This window comes from Falco biarmicus, chromosome 9, assembly GCF_023638135.1.
Source record: "Falco biarmicus isolate bFalBia1 chromosome 9, bFalBia1.pri, whole genome shotgun sequence".
NCBI classification, from domain to species: Eukaryota; Metazoa; Chordata; class Aves; order Falconiformes; family Falconidae; genus Falco; species Falco biarmicus.
Genome location: NC_079296.1, coordinates 5,947,994 through 5,962,731, shown reverse-complemented (window position 1 = coordinate 5,962,731; position 14,738 = coordinate 5,947,994). Strand labels below are relative to the sequence as shown.

The 14,738-nt window shown below is 50.9% G+C and overlaps 1 protein-coding gene across 8 annotated transcripts in view; it reads right to left on the bottom strand.

Annotated features, from left to right (window-relative positions):
* ADAMTSL2 (ADAMTS like 2) overlaps window positions 1–14,738 on the bottom strand; it is a 28,434-nt gene that overhangs the window by 6,913 nt on the left and 6,783 nt on the right. For 6 of the 8 annotated variants that reach the window (XM_056352584.1, XM_056352581.1, XM_056352579.1 and 3 more), the window contains 7 exons: window positions 14,411–14,491; window positions 13,236–13,411; window positions 11,944–12,286; window positions 10,867–11,248; window positions 5,091–5,194; window positions 2,971–3,097; window positions 614–827 (listed from right to left, as the gene is read on the bottom strand). In XM_056352584.1, coding sequence (XP_056208559.1) covers window positions 614–827; window positions 2,971–3,097; window positions 5,091–5,194; window positions 10,867–11,248; window positions 11,944–12,286; window positions 13,236–13,411; window positions 14,411–14,491 — 1,427 coding nt within the window. The remainder of the gene's footprint in view (window positions 1–613; window positions 828–2,970; window positions 3,098–5,090; window positions 5,195–10,866; window positions 11,249–11,943; window positions 12,287–13,235; window positions 13,412–14,410; window positions 14,492–14,738) is intronic. The other 2 variants (XM_056352582.1, XM_056352583.1) reach the window with 2 other exon arrangements.

The window sequence follows — 14,738 nt, the reverse complement described above, 5'->3', positions numbered from 1 at the left end:
CTGGAAATGAGTTCAGGGGCACAAAGCATTTCACGGGTTTTCCCAAGCAAACCAATGAGCTAAACCAGGCACTGCGCTGCACCACCCCAAACCATCTCCCAGCTGCTTTAGGGATCTGCTTAAGGCACAGCGAGGAAAAGGTTTAATCCTCCATGTGGTGCAGAGAAATCGGAGGTGAGGAAGGGAAGCTTATAGGAATGTAACTCACACGTTGGTTAGTATCATAGTTAGTTAGTAGAGGGTATCACAGGTAGGTTACCCTCCCTGGTGCCTTGCAGGTTGAAGAAGCTGCCGGGGAAGCAATGGTGGGAGGATCTGAGCCTCAGGCTCCTGCCGCATCCCAGTGGGCAATGCCAGCACCTTACACGCTGTCAAGGACCCCATGAGTGACCGGTGGCAGTGGCCTCCCCATCCTGGAGGGGACCCAGGGCTTCATTTTAGGGGAAAAACATCACTGATGCACACCGGTCCACATGCAATGACTGCAGCCAGTGTTCTAAAAGGTGGGGTCTCTGACAGCTACAGATGAGTTTAAATCAGAAAAGGAAGAGAGAAGCGCAGGCACACGTGCTCGCCCCCAGTGCTGCCAGGCCAGCCGCCCCCCAGCACTGACCTCAGACCACTCTGACATCTCCCACTGGGGCCCGCAGGCTGGATTCTTGCAGACCTTGCGCTCGTCTGGACGGGTGATGTCAGCGGACTCACAGAGGTCGCTGTAGACGGAGCTGTCGAATCCTGGAGAGATCATTTTCCAGCAGCGAACGATGCGGAACTGGTAGCCCTCCCCACAAGTGCGGGAGCACTCGCTCCAGCTGCTCGTCTCCCACCTGTGGAGGTAAGAGAGGCTGTTAACGCTGGGCATGGCTGGACCAGGGCCGGAGCATCCCATGGGAAAACCCTGCCTGCTCTTGACTGGAGGGAGATGGCTGCAACAGGAATGAGCAGCAGTCAGGCTGCCAGCATGGGAGAGGCTCTCCCACAGGATGGGATATATTAACATACAGTGGTTTCACCCAGCAGACCTGAGCTCATGCCCACAGTGGCAGATGCTAAAACCAGATTGCTGAGCAGAAGGAGGTGCCGGCACGGTGAGACAGGTACCGGTGCCATCGCTGCTGTTTGTACACTCCCCGGCTGCGACCCGGCATGTGCCAGCACATGCTTTTTGCCCACATCTGACCTCTCATTTTTGCCTGATCAGCTGAAGTACAGGGAGGGCACAACCATCCATCACCCTGCAAATCCCAGCAATAATGTCACACAAAGCTGTCTGAGCCCCGGTGGAACAGCCAGTCCTGTACCACCATCAGTAATGCTGCTAATGTCACATGATGGGCTGGAGGGGCTGGGATCTGCTCCGAGACACTGCCTGCACCTTACTGTCCCCTGCCACCACTGTCCCAACATCAGAAGATGGAAGCAGCTTGTAAGTCGAAGGAAAAAGATGTAAAAAGTAAAGATTTTTTTACAGTACAGTAACATTATAGCAATTCTGAATTAGAGGATAAGCTAAAAATGTAAAAATCTAAATGGATCAGAATTACACAGCTCCTCTGGGCATGGGGCTGCCCCCTGTAGCCCCGAGGGCCGCCTGCTGCTGCCACTCTCTGAGCCGCAGAGCCACGTCCCCGGGTGGCAGGCTGGCCTTGCACCCCGCATAGGGAGACGTCACACATTGAGAGGTGCCACCTAAGTTCAGAAGGGAGATGAAGCCAAGGCCTTTCCCATCGAGATCACGCAAAATTCTCTTAGCACTTTGTGCTGGAAAGGCATCGCCAGCCCAAGCAGCACCCTGTCTGCCTCAGTGCCGGTGAAGGTGCCCGGCTGCCCTGTTGGAGCTCCCAGCAGCTCCTCGGTTTCCCCACCACCGAGCTGCAACCGCCGGTAAATCACAGAGCAGCTCTTCTCTCTCGCAGCGCAAGCCCACGGAGCTGGAACAGCACAGCTATAAGGAGGGGTGGCTTTATAAAAGACCCATGGGATAATCCAAGCATGAAGAGAGCCCTAATGCCTGTACTAAAAAATTACCAATTTAATGCAAATAGAGATTAAAGTCCCCATGGTGTCTACAGGGCATGTTCCCAGTAGCAGCACCATCCACCTCCCCACGCTTTTCTTGCCTCAGCTGCAGCCTGCCCTGGCTTTCAGCCTTAATGGGCAAAGGTTCAACGAGAGCTTACACTGCAAAGGGCACGTGCTTTCCTCCCCCATCCTCCTTCGCAATTACCCGGGGTGAAAGCAAGCACTCTCCGGGGACCAGGTATGGCACCTGGTCCCTGGCACCACAGCGGTCTTGCTTTGCACTGTTCACAAGTGACACCATTCCAGGGCATGCACCAGCCAGCCCTTGGTCTGACACCATCAGAGTCCTTCTCCCTCCCACAGCCACCGCTCTGTCCTGCCATCAATGCCGTTCCTCCCAAACCTTCCAAAAAGCACACCCCAGGTTACAAGCCAGCAGGAAGGTGCCCCGAGCCGTGCCACCTGGCTCTGGGCTACACACACTTCTTGGACAAAAAGCCACATCAGGAGAACCTTCTGAAGGACTTCCAGCACGGGTTCCCCTCTGCACCAGTTCCTGCCCCGATACAAGCAAACCTCAGCAGTGCTGAGGCTGCTGAAGGGACCAGAGGGCTGGATCCTCAGCACAGTTTGCAAGCCCGGCCCCTCCACCCAACTCAGACACATGTGCCACCGCACGCTGTCCAGGGCAGGACCCTGCCTGCATTAGTAGAGCCGGACTTGATGGGAGCCCCAGGTGTAAATTCCACCAAGACTTAGGGAAGTTTTAACCTGGCAGCTTGAGCTAAAGCACTCAGGAGGAGAGTCTTGCTGTGTCACAGTGCAGCCCAGGCAGAAGCAGCAGAAGCTGCCCCCAACCCCCCCAAAACCCCACTGACCCCCTCCCCCAAATACATCCAAGGCAGAGAAAGCACGGAGCCCCCCAGGAGCGCCCTGTCGAGGTAGTACCTTGGCTGGCACTCTCTCCCAGCACAGAACTCATGGATGGGCTCGGGACGGGTCATGGCATCACAGTACGTATCATCCACTTCGATCCCATCATAGCGAACACACATAGCATATGTGGACATCACTCCTAGTTTCAAAGAGAATACATACACACAACAGAGGATGCTTGGTGATTTTGACATCCAAAGTGGTTTTGGTTTTTTTTGTTTGTTTGTTGGGTTTTTTTTTTTAGCTGCATTTTCCAAAACTTCCTCCCAATGGAAAGCAGCAAGCCAGACTCCCTAGCCCGCAGGATGGATGCTGCTGGGAGGGGAAGACCACGGTGGCCACCCAGCCAACATGGGCAGTGCAGTCAAGTTTGGTCGACTCCGAAGGCGGGCATGACCACCCCTGCCAGGGCTTGCCACCAAGATCAATATATGACTAACAGGTTTTTATAAGAAATGCTTGGGGCAATGAGTCTGTTCAGCAGCTCCCTCCACAGCCATCAGCTCCCCCCGTGCCGCACTCATGGGGGAAGACGACAGAAAATGGTCCCCAACCCCCTCCATCCACCCATTCTCTATGCAGGACATCCCGTTTGTGCCCAGGGGTCCCCCAGGTGCACCCAGCACTCCGGGCCAAGGAAGGGCTCCCAGGGCCTTTGCAAGGAGGCACCTGCCCCCCCCCCCCACCCCCCCACCAAAAGCACAGGCAGCCAGTGTCGTCAGACCGAGACCTTTTCCCCCGCAGCCTGCTGTGCCAGAGTAAATGTTGTGAAGTCCATTCTGGGACCTGGCTGGGGACCAGGAGGCTGCTCTGGCTACAGGTAACAAGAATTGCAGCTCTCAGGAACATATGGTTTACATGAAACTAAAAAAAGATCTACAGCTCTTGACATGCTATTGCTTCTCTGCAATATGTCATTAAGAAAAGGCAATGAGAAAGGAGAAATTTAAGTAAAACCTCTCTCTGTTAGCTGCAAACCAGGGCAGAGCACCCTGGCCTGGTCAAGGGGGATATTTGTTCAGAGGGGATCAAAGAAGCCAAAAATGTCCCAGAACATGCAGCTGACGAATTCCTGGGCAAAGGGATGGATGGGAAGCTCCTGCTGCCAGCACGCTGCGGGCATGTGTCTGCTGGACAAGAACAAATGCTTAAAAAAAAAATAAAAATAAATCCTTGCATCTGCTCTTTTAAGAGATGTCCCTTAGATTGCAATCTCCTCTCTCTCCCTTTTTTCCTTCTTTCTAATTCCAGAAGCACCACAGGATCTGGATTATTTCAGGGCTGGTGTCACTGGGGAGCGGTGCAGGCGAGTGCACAACCCACACGTGCATCATCCCCAGCAATGGGCTCGCGGGGGCCAGGACCCCCTAACCGAGGGATAAAGGAGAGAGATCAGGTGGCTTGCAGCTTTTCAGGGGGCAAAAAGGAGGAATTTAAGCAAAAAGAATACAGGCTTAGTTTTGATATCCCTGGCATCTATGTCATCGTTCCAGATTTACACCCTCACAGCAGAGATCAGGCTCCAGGGTAGAAGGAGTGGGAGAAACAAAACAAACAAAAAAAAAAATTAAAAACCCAAATGCTATTTTGTTTCCTGCCAGAGCTGAACAATCTTCAAAATTTCACTCTGTGGGGAGGCAGCTGAGCTTTTCAAACCCCTCTGAACAGTCAAAAAGGGGAAGAGAGAGGGGGGGAAAAAAAAAAAAAAAAAAAAGAGGAAAAAAATAAAAGGGGGTGGGTGGGAAAAGAAAGAGGCAATATGCTGAGACTCAGCACAGGTTTGGGGATCCTGCTGAGCCCCAGTGCATCCCCGCTGGGCTGGGAAGCAAAGGCAATGTTCAGAGCTCCCCAAAGGGAGGGTGTTTTGCAGGATGATGGACATGGCAGACACCAATGCCTGGTCCCTGACACACCTGCAAGGTCGGTGGGCTTTGCACACCCTGAGCCCCCAGCTCCTCTCCCTGCCTTTGCACCCGGAGAGAGAAGATTTGGGGTTGTGCTAAACCAGCTCCAGAGATTGCGAGATCCCCTACACATCACCAGGTCCTTCCCATCCCTAACAGACATAAAAGTGACTCACACACCAGGTGATTTCAGCGGTTGTGCAGAATTTGGCTGCTTCTTATAACTACCTGTGGTACATGTAGAGCTGCAGGGTTCATGGGAGGAAAGCTTCCACCTGTACATGTCAGCAGCACTCACACCTTGGCCCTTTCTTAACAACTTCAATCTGTTTCTAGCGATAAGCAAACAAAAAAAAAACAAAAACAAAAAACATAAAAAACAAAACAAAAAAAAAGGCATTTACAAGGCGAGCGGTGACAGGCCATGTCAGACACACACATCTGCCAGCAGGCTGCAGTTCGGTTGGGTTCGGGTTTGGGAGGGGATTTGCTTTGTTTGGCGGTCGGGTTTGGTTTTTCTGATTTTTGGGGGTTTGTTTGTTTGTTTTAATTGGTTTGGTTTGTTTCACAACATACCTGTCCTGAGCCCCAAGTAGAATCCCCAGCCCGGTTAGAGGCAGAGCTTCCACTGTCTAGAAATAGAGAGAATGGGATAAAAATACCCACAAGTAGAAACAGTTCAGAATTTAACAAAAGTTTGCATTTTCTGCTCAAATACACCTGGCCCTTGGCATACAGTGACTAAAGGTGCAGTATCTCCTCCCCTGCATCTCCAGGGCCGGGCATGCCGGCTCGTGCTGCTCAAATCTCAGCAGCTCACTCCTTCCGAAAGCCAACACGTGGCACAGATGTTTATAAGCTTGCTTCTCAAAGCACGCTTTGCTTTTAAACACCAAGGCATGCCATTTGCCTACCCTTTTGCCACTCGTTTTGTTTGGGGTTTTTTTGTGCGTTTTATTTTAGCTAGGTAATGTGCATCTCTCATATCCACACTGTGCTCAAACATATAATGCCATTGGGAAAGGAGTAACGGAGTCAGCCTGGTGTACCAAAAAGCATTTGTCAAACCAAGAAGAACAGCTTCTCCCAGTTCAGTGCATCCTACGTGCTGTGAGGTTAGAACACACCAGGGATACTGCACCTTTACAACAAAAGGCTTCAATTCTGTTCTCATACCTTTGTTCAAACCCTTGAAACAGCTACACTGAAATAGCGTACAAGGTTGTATCCTGACATCCAGTTGTCTCTGGCCTGGCGAGATATGCAGCTTGTATGATTTCTAGGCAGCAGAAGCTCTGAAGTTGCCTTATTTAGTTGTTCGTAAGAAAAAGTTCAGGTCCAGTCTATCCAATGAACCTTTAAAAGGACACTGTTGAGAATCCAGCCGTTTCCTTTTGGACCCACCCTCCTTCCACCGCCAGCACTGAGCCTCCAGAAGGATTAAAAACAACAACAATCTAATTTTCCCCGTTGATTTTGCCTCTGTCAGTTTGGCAAATGGTTGCTTCCTGCATTTGAAATGGAACTGAAATGAATGTGACTATTTTTTGCGGAAAAATAACAACCTCGGCTCGCTATAAATAGTGCTTTATCTTGCCAAACCAGCTCTGCCTGGGGACCCACATCAGCCCCTGATCCCGGCTCAGCCCCAGCTGCCCTCGGTGTGCTGCCTGCTGCCACCCAGCCAGGAGAGGGCTCACAAAATGACAGTTTTGAATAAAATCCATTAAAACACAGTCAGCATCTGCTTTTTGTACTTCAATTTGCCTGCGAAGTGGGGTATTCCCCAGATCCTCCAGTCTATACCCTGTTCTCTGAGTCTCTGAGGCACCAAAGTAAACACCGAGTTGCCCTGTGACTGGGACTCCTCTCCCTTGGAAGGGGAAAATAACCCTCAAAATAAGCTTTATACCACTTCTGAGGACAGAAAAATCTTTTAACAGCATCCCTTTAATGTATGTGATCCTAAATAAAGAGCTTCTATGTGTAACGAGGTCACAGGGACAAGTTCTTTCCAGATAAATCAGACATTTGGTCATGGGGCAGCATTTAGCTCTCTTATCATTTCAAGCAAAGACAAAACTGTCATTTTGTTCTCCTCCAAATGCAAACAGTAGCACGTTGTCCCACAAAGCTGGTGGGCTTTTTTCTTTTATTTTTCCTCTTTATTATGAGCTTTATGATAAAAGTCAAGGATTTTCTTCCCTGCCTGCACTTTGCTACTGCTTTTCAAGCAAGCAACAGCACCAAAAGTTAGCACCAGCCCCTCACCCCTAGCTGAGGTCTGGGCTGCCCATCTTCCCCAAACAGTCCCTGTCACAAATAATAATCCTAACAAGTGCACACCAACACCACAGATCAACATCCAGAGTCCCTGAGCTGACTTTTCTGTGTTTTATTTCAGTTTTTATTTTTAAGCCAAGAGAGAAACTCATAACTCCTGCTGCAGGACCAGCCCTGGCCACACACCACAGCACGGGCATGGGATGTAGGACGAAGGGTGCCTGGACCGGCCCCAGCATGCCAGGGAAGGGTTTGAACTGCTCCTGGAAAGAAAAAGCACTGTTGCATCCCTAGCACAGCACAACAGCCACCCACCCATCCCAGCAGGTCTTGTTCCCCAGAGGGGAACCAGAACACACCACGCTGGTGGCAAGGTGCTCCCATAGCTGGGTAACTCCATCCATGCCAAGAGCTACAACAGTTTAGAAAGAAATAAATGCCCCACCTCTAACCAACACTAACCAGCCAGTCTGTACATGTAGGACAGAGTCTGCAAAGAGATGATCTTCCCTTGCTTGGTCATTGACAGGGAACAAAAGTGAGCAAAAAGTCATTGTCCATCCTAAACGGAGCCTGGGAAGGATTAGGGAGGTCTCCAGTCCAAGCTCCTACCCAGAACTAGCCGACCCCATAACAGACTGCGTCTCACAGGGTCTTGAAAGTCCAGTTGTCCCCTCCATCTCCAAGGATGGGGATCCCCACCCTGCCCCACGCCCAGGACAAGAGGTTTCCCCTTGTGCCACGTAGCTGTTTCCTTTAGAGCAGCTTCTGGCTGTCCCCTCCACCTCCCCTCCTCCTGCAGGAACACATCCAGTCCCCAGCGCTCCTCACGTGCCTCCTCCAGCACCCTGACCCATGCCACACCGAGCCCAAATCCACATCCCACTGCCAGTATGGGCTTCATCCTGCTGCGCTGGGTGCCAACAGGAGCTGTGATCGGTAACCTGAGCCAGGGCCCCTCACCCACCACCCCTGCCCAGCAGACACAGATTAGTGATTAGCACTATGATTGCAGCTGGGCTTGAACAAATAAATGAAGAGCTGGGGAAACAATAAAGGCTTGGGCACAAGCAGACTGTCCCGACACAGTCCCTGCTGTCCCAGCCCCTGGAAGCGAGGACTGCCCACCTCTGCAGTGGTGGCAGAGCAGCCAGACCCTGAGCCTGCATCCATCCCTCCCACACAACTGCCCACACATGACAATTATGGGACTGTCTGAACTGCCAGGGAGGAAAGCAATGCCTCCATGCAGTAGGTAAGGCTTCTTGAAATGAGAAGCAGGTTGTTATTATGCCTTTTTTTAATTCCTCCCGCTTTTTTTTTTTTTAGTAAAATGACATGCCTCCAAACAGCATGTTTCTGCACCCCAGCTGCCCCACATCTGCCTCCACTGGCCTTCCAGCCCCCCACCACTGCCCCACAGCAAGAGATGGAGCCACTGAGGAGCCGGGCATCTCTCAGCCCAGGCAGGCCTGGTTACAGCCTTTTGGCTAGTGCAAAACTTTTTTGGATATTAACATTTAGATCTGAAAAGTTCCTATTTTAATTGAAAGAGAGCAGGGGGGAAGAAGAGGGAAACACGGTAGAACTAAACAGAGGAAAGGATGGGGGAAGGGGGAAAATAGCAAGGCTAGATACCCTTCCTGAAGGGGTTTAAAGCCCTGCCCCATGTCTTCAAATAGCTGGGCAACCACGGATAGTGCAAGGAGCTTTTTAGCACCACAAAAAACTGCACTGGAGCTACTGACAGGCTTTTGTGCTTCTCCTGGAACAGCCCAGCTGCTCTGAAGTTTAAAGCCCATCAAGATCCCTGTATTCCCAGGAGGTGGGAAAGCACCAGCCCCATTTAACAGCTCAATCAATTGAGAGAGAGGTTTGGGGTACAGGGTGCCAGCCCCTGGGGCCACCCTGGGAGCGTGCTGGGACCAGAGCAGCCCCTTCCTCGCCCGCGGCAAGGAAAGGCAGGGGAGCTGCTGGCGCTGCCCTCGCCTGTCAGAGCCCTAATGAAATGCTTGCTTTGGCAGCTGAAGGCAAAGCTTCCAAGCCAAGCCACAAGAAGAGATGACAGATTCAAGCCCTAGGCAATGTTTTAATGTTCTTATCATTAAGAAGTTTGTTGATACGTTTGGCTGCATGGACATTTTCCTTAGCATAAGCTAGTATAAATTCTGGGTAAATACAGCTAACTATAACCAGAGAGCATCTGCTTAGTGCTTTACATCTTCTGAAGCTCAGCATCATCACCCGTGTTTTACCGTGGTGATGGGGAGACAGAAGAGTCAAAGCAGGAGGAGACCCCCAGGGGAGGCTGGGGTGCCACTGGCCCCCAACAAGCCATGGGGGTACCCAGCAGGACCTAGGTCCACAGCTGTGGGTCTGGGGGACCTGGATGACTCCCATGCCCCCGATTTCAGCTCAAGCTTTACAGGGAGTGCTCAAATGTGTGGCTACTGACAAAGGAGGGCTACTTGATGCTCTGCAGCAACAGTCCCATCTCAGGCCCTGCACACCCACACTGGGAATAAGCTCCAAGGGCTGGGAAAAAAGGCTGCTCCCCCCGACAGCCCCAGGCACCTTGAAAGGTCCTAGACACAGACTTGTGGACAAGCACTGGCCTGAGACTCCCTTTCACCCAACCCATCCTTGACTGGAGAAACTCTGCTGCTAAAGATAAATTAAGCCTTTTTTAGAATCATTTAGATCGGAAAAGACCTTTGAGACCATCAAGTCCAACCATTAACCCAGCACTGCCAAGCCCACCACTGAAGACGTCCCTCAGCACCGCATCTACACGTTTTTTAACCATTCCCAGGGATGGTGACTCCACCTCATCCCTGGGCAGCCTGTTCCAACACCTGGCCACTCTTTCAGTGAAGAAATTTTTCCTAATATCCAACCTAAACCTCTCCTGGTGCAACTCGAGGCTGTTTCCTCATGTCTTATCGCTCGGTATCTGCGAGAGAACCTTTCCGCTGCATTTTATAACACTACCACTCCAAACCAGCCATTAAAAAGAATGCTGATGGTCCTAACATCAATCACCGAGCTGCCACTGGAAAGCTTTTGATATTTTTGTCAAAGCAGTGACTAACGGCACTGCTTCTGCATTTGCCAAGGCAGCAAAGCCAGGTTGTTTCTGGAAGCCCTGCAGAGCAGCACCTGCTGCCCGGCTCTGCCTCTCCAGCCAGAGGTGAAGCAGGCAGGGCCATGCTGGGAGCTGCTGGAAGGGTGTTCCTGACCGTACAAGTGAGGAGGATCATGGGTGGCAGTCAACAGGGTGGGTAAAAAGGGGCCAGGACCAACTTCTGCTGCATCAGAACTTGGAGGAAGGGGCCTGGGGAATCAGAGCAGGACGTCAAGAGAAGGCAGAAGGAAGGAGCTCCTTTATGGCCCGGCTCTGATAACAAGCTGTGACAGGCAAAGAGCAACATGTGAGCTGACAGCCATCGGCGTGGGTTCGCCAACATCCCCACTAAGAGGGGGCAGTGAATCTTCCTTCTGCTTAAATGCTCTCTTGACTTTCTGCTCCCAGACCTCTGGCCCTTCCTTCCAAATTAACCCCCAACAGAAAACTTTCACATACATCATCCTACCCCCACTTACCTTCTGGCTTCCAAAGCAGACAGAAGCCATGCAATGGGGTCTGCATTGCGTACGGGGCTGTCAGGAGTAGAGAGTAGCAATACACAGGATTTACTATAATTAAAGCCATGTCTCCTACCTTGCTTTGTGGGTTCTGTTGCCTTGAGGGCTGGTCATGGTGACAGTGGCATTTGAAAACTGCGTCTCTGCAGACGTGTTGATGGCCTTGCCGTTGCTCAGCTCCATGTAAGTGCTGTTAATGGAGTAGGTCACAAGGCCATCAGTGTCCTCATAGTCAACATAGAGGCTGTCAATGTGTGACCCCACGGAGTTGATCGGGTCTCCCTGGGCAAAGATGCTGTTCATGGTCATGTTGAGCACCAGCTCCTTGGAGTCTGAGGTCTTGTCCAGCAGCTTGTCCGTGATGGCATTCTCCAAAAGGAATTCCCTGGAGGTGAACCTGGGGTCGAAGTCTCTGTCGTCATGGTCTGTCTGGTAAGTAGACCTGGTTACGTTTGAATCTAGATTGGAGCCAACAGGGGGAAACAACAGTGACAACCACAAAATGCATTCAGGCTGGGAGGCGAAAGCAGCCCAGAGCAGCGGGGGCACGCCGGAGCCTGAGCAGCCACCTGGGAGGCTAGAGGCAGGAGCTGGGTTCTTGGGGAGGGGGAATCTCGTAGGGTTGTACCCCTTTGGGAAGAGTGTGCAGCTCTGTGGGTCTTATCCTGCTTTCGCATGGCCAGAGGAGATCTCAGCACCTGCCAGCACTGCCCCAAGCAATAGCAGAGGTCAGAAAGGAAGATGCCCTCCTGCCCCAGAGCCCATGCAGCCATGCTGGGAAAGCACTCAAGGCAGTTTGGTGGTGGGATGCTCAAGGGGCCAGAGTGGGAAGGAAGTTGCTGGGGGCTGTGGAGAGGTGGGAGGTGCCAGAAGATGTTGGGACAGGGAGCTTTGTGAACCCAGGACTCCCTCCTGTCCTTGGCATGAGGCAAAGCACGGCAGGGCACCAGCGGTGAGACCTTACCCATGGCCACCCCCCACCCACCAGAAACCAGAACCTGAAGGGCAAAAAAGATTTATGAGCAGAGATGTTTTAAAGAACTTTCCAAGGTTTCCAAAAAACAAACCAGCAGAATCACCAGAGGTAGAAACAGAGCATTTCTCAACAAAAGCTCTGAGAAGCAGAACAGTGAGGCCCAAGTCTCCTCCTTACCTTGGGGTTGTTTGCCCTTCAGTTTTGGCTCACAGTCAATTGTTTCTGCTCTTTCATAGACCTCATTGGTTTCCTGACCTTTGCTCAAGTTTAAATCTTCCTCCGTGTCCTGCCTTCCAAACACCTGGTTCTCCAAGTCTATCCTTTCCCTGGAGATTTTCCCAAAATAGGTTGCATTGTGCTGGATAAAACCCAATGGCACGTCTCCATCAAACTCCCTGCTTTCTTCGCTATCTGACTCAGAGAAGGTGTAGTAGATGGGCTGCAGATTTTTTGAGTGTGGCTTCCTCAGGAGGGTGTATTCAAACGTGATGGATGGATTCTTGCCATTTTGATTCCAGACCTAGCAAACAAATTAAATTAGTAGCCAGATGCAGTGAATATATAGTCTGCAAAGCTTGTGATCCATCTTAGACTTGACAATTGGTGAACATCTACTTTGCCATTTCCAATCTGCTTTCCATCACCATTGCCAGCTTCTTACGACTGGACCCTGGCACGATTTTCCAAGGGTTATTGGGCAGCACCACCTCGGGGACTAGCCCCAGCTCAGGGACTGGGAGCCACAGGTCAGGCTTCCATCTGTGCTCGGGTGAGCCACTTCAGAAGGTACTGACCATTGCTTGCAAACCCATTTTTTGTGGCTTTATGAGACGTATTCACACACCTCTTCAGCTACTACATCCTCACTGGAGACAAAGACTCACAGCTGATGTACAACCTCTTACTGGTCTAATGCTTTATAAGCACCCAAGGAACCATCCCTTCCCCTTCCAGAGGAGCCCAGGGCTACATGGAAGATGGCAGGGGTTGGGCTCTGGCTGGTGGCCCAGAAGGAAATTAAAGGACTCTTCTTCATATGCCTGGTTTTAGATCGTTTGCTTTTGAGAAAGAGTTGGGGGTTCAGTTTTGTGCACCTGTAAGCTATTTGGCCCAGTTTCTTGTTTTTACTTTTCCTGCCTGTTAACTTGGATAAAAATGCCAAGGAATAGAACAGCAATACCCCCCCACCCCCAGTGCCTGGGGCATCTTCTTCCTGCAGAGAGGGTTACCAAGCCCACGTTTGTTACTCACAGCCCTGCCTGCAGCAGAGAGCACTGACGCAGATAAAATAGGTTCATGCAAGGAACTAGGCACGGTCACTGCTCCCACTCCTCTCCTCAAGCTTCCCAGGAAAGCTGTGAAACCCTGGCAGGACTCCGCTCCCCTGCCCACCCCCTTCCCTGATCCAACAGAGATTTTCCCCTTCCCTACCACCCCCAGCTCCACCAACTCAGAAAGTTAAAGCTCACCATTATATTCAGCCCTTGATTTGTCGGTCCTTGTGCAACAATATACTCTATGCCGGTCTCATAAACATCCATGGGCCTGCGGTACTTGAACACTGTGCCTGCAATGTTGAAGTTCTTTGGACTGTCAACTTTGTAGTTCCCGTTGAAGAAATAGTACCCGGCTTCATCAGCCACAGCTTCAAACAACAGAAGGGGGAAAAAAAATAAAAAAAAAAATCTGTGCCATCACACGTAAGAGCAGAGCTAGGCAATAATGCCACTTGTTCACCGAGGGGCTAAAATTATTAGTGTCACAGTAATAAAACAAGAGTTTCTCCTACGTTATAAGGCATTTGTCACTCATTTCCAACATGTACCATGCAAGTATGTGCCCAGAGTTGTGGGCCACGCATCCCTCTACACTGCCAGCTCCTGGGTACGTGGCTTACACTAGCCCCCCTCCAGCACCAGCTGAGCACGAACATGTAATAGTCAGAGCTCTGCAGACAACGAGCAGGCTGTCAGATGGCCAAGAGCAGGAGCTGCCTCCTTGGGAGCCCTGAGCTGATGCCACCTGACCCAGCCAAGATGCCACCAAGATGGGCCACCCAGAGCTAGCACAGGAACAGTCCTAATCCAAGCCTTTCTCATTCAGCCCTTCCTGCATGTGGCCAGGAGCCTCTGAGGCAGCAGAGCACGACGGTAGCAAGTGTGCTTCTCTTGGGCAAGCTCAGGTTTTTTCCACACTCCTCCAGAACAGCATTACCATCTCCATCATCAGATGGATAGCGTGGCCACCAACACTTCAGTGAAGCAACATGTAGGTCACACCTCCTTGGTGTTGGTGTCATGTGGCCACTGCACATTCCAAGCGGGAGAAGATCAAGGGGAATCACAAGAGAGGTGAAGTCACTTGGCTATCCGTGATCCGGCAGCAGAGTGTTTGTCATACCACACTCAAGTAGCAGTAACATTGCCCAACAGTTTCTGCATTAAAGCAATCAACATGTTGCTATATGCAGCCCAGGTGCTCAGATGCAAAGAGAAGTGCACTGGCTTAGACGATGTCCTTCTGCCTTACACTGACTATGGATTTAGCTCATGTCTGCAATAAAACTATGTACAGCTTTGCATTGGAAAAAGCATTAGCTCGTATAGGCATGCATTCTAAGGAAGTACCAAGAGGTTATACACACCCAGAACATCTGCAGATTTTTTCCGTTCTACTATCTGGATATCCCTTGCTCCAGCAGGAATGTGCGTTACCAGGGAATAGCCTATGGGAAACTACAGATTAACGAAAGGAACTTTGTAACAAATAATCTGAATGAAACACTTCGTAGTCAATACTGCTGTTATGTATCAAACAAGCTGGCCTTGATCCAAAATTATTTTTAAAGGTGTTATGGATTTTAAAAAAAACAACCTAATATTGGTAACTGTTTAGCTGCAAGCAGGACCTTATCGATAATAGAAAAAGTGTGAGCAACATATCCTGCTTTATGGTGGAAAAACACAGCCAAG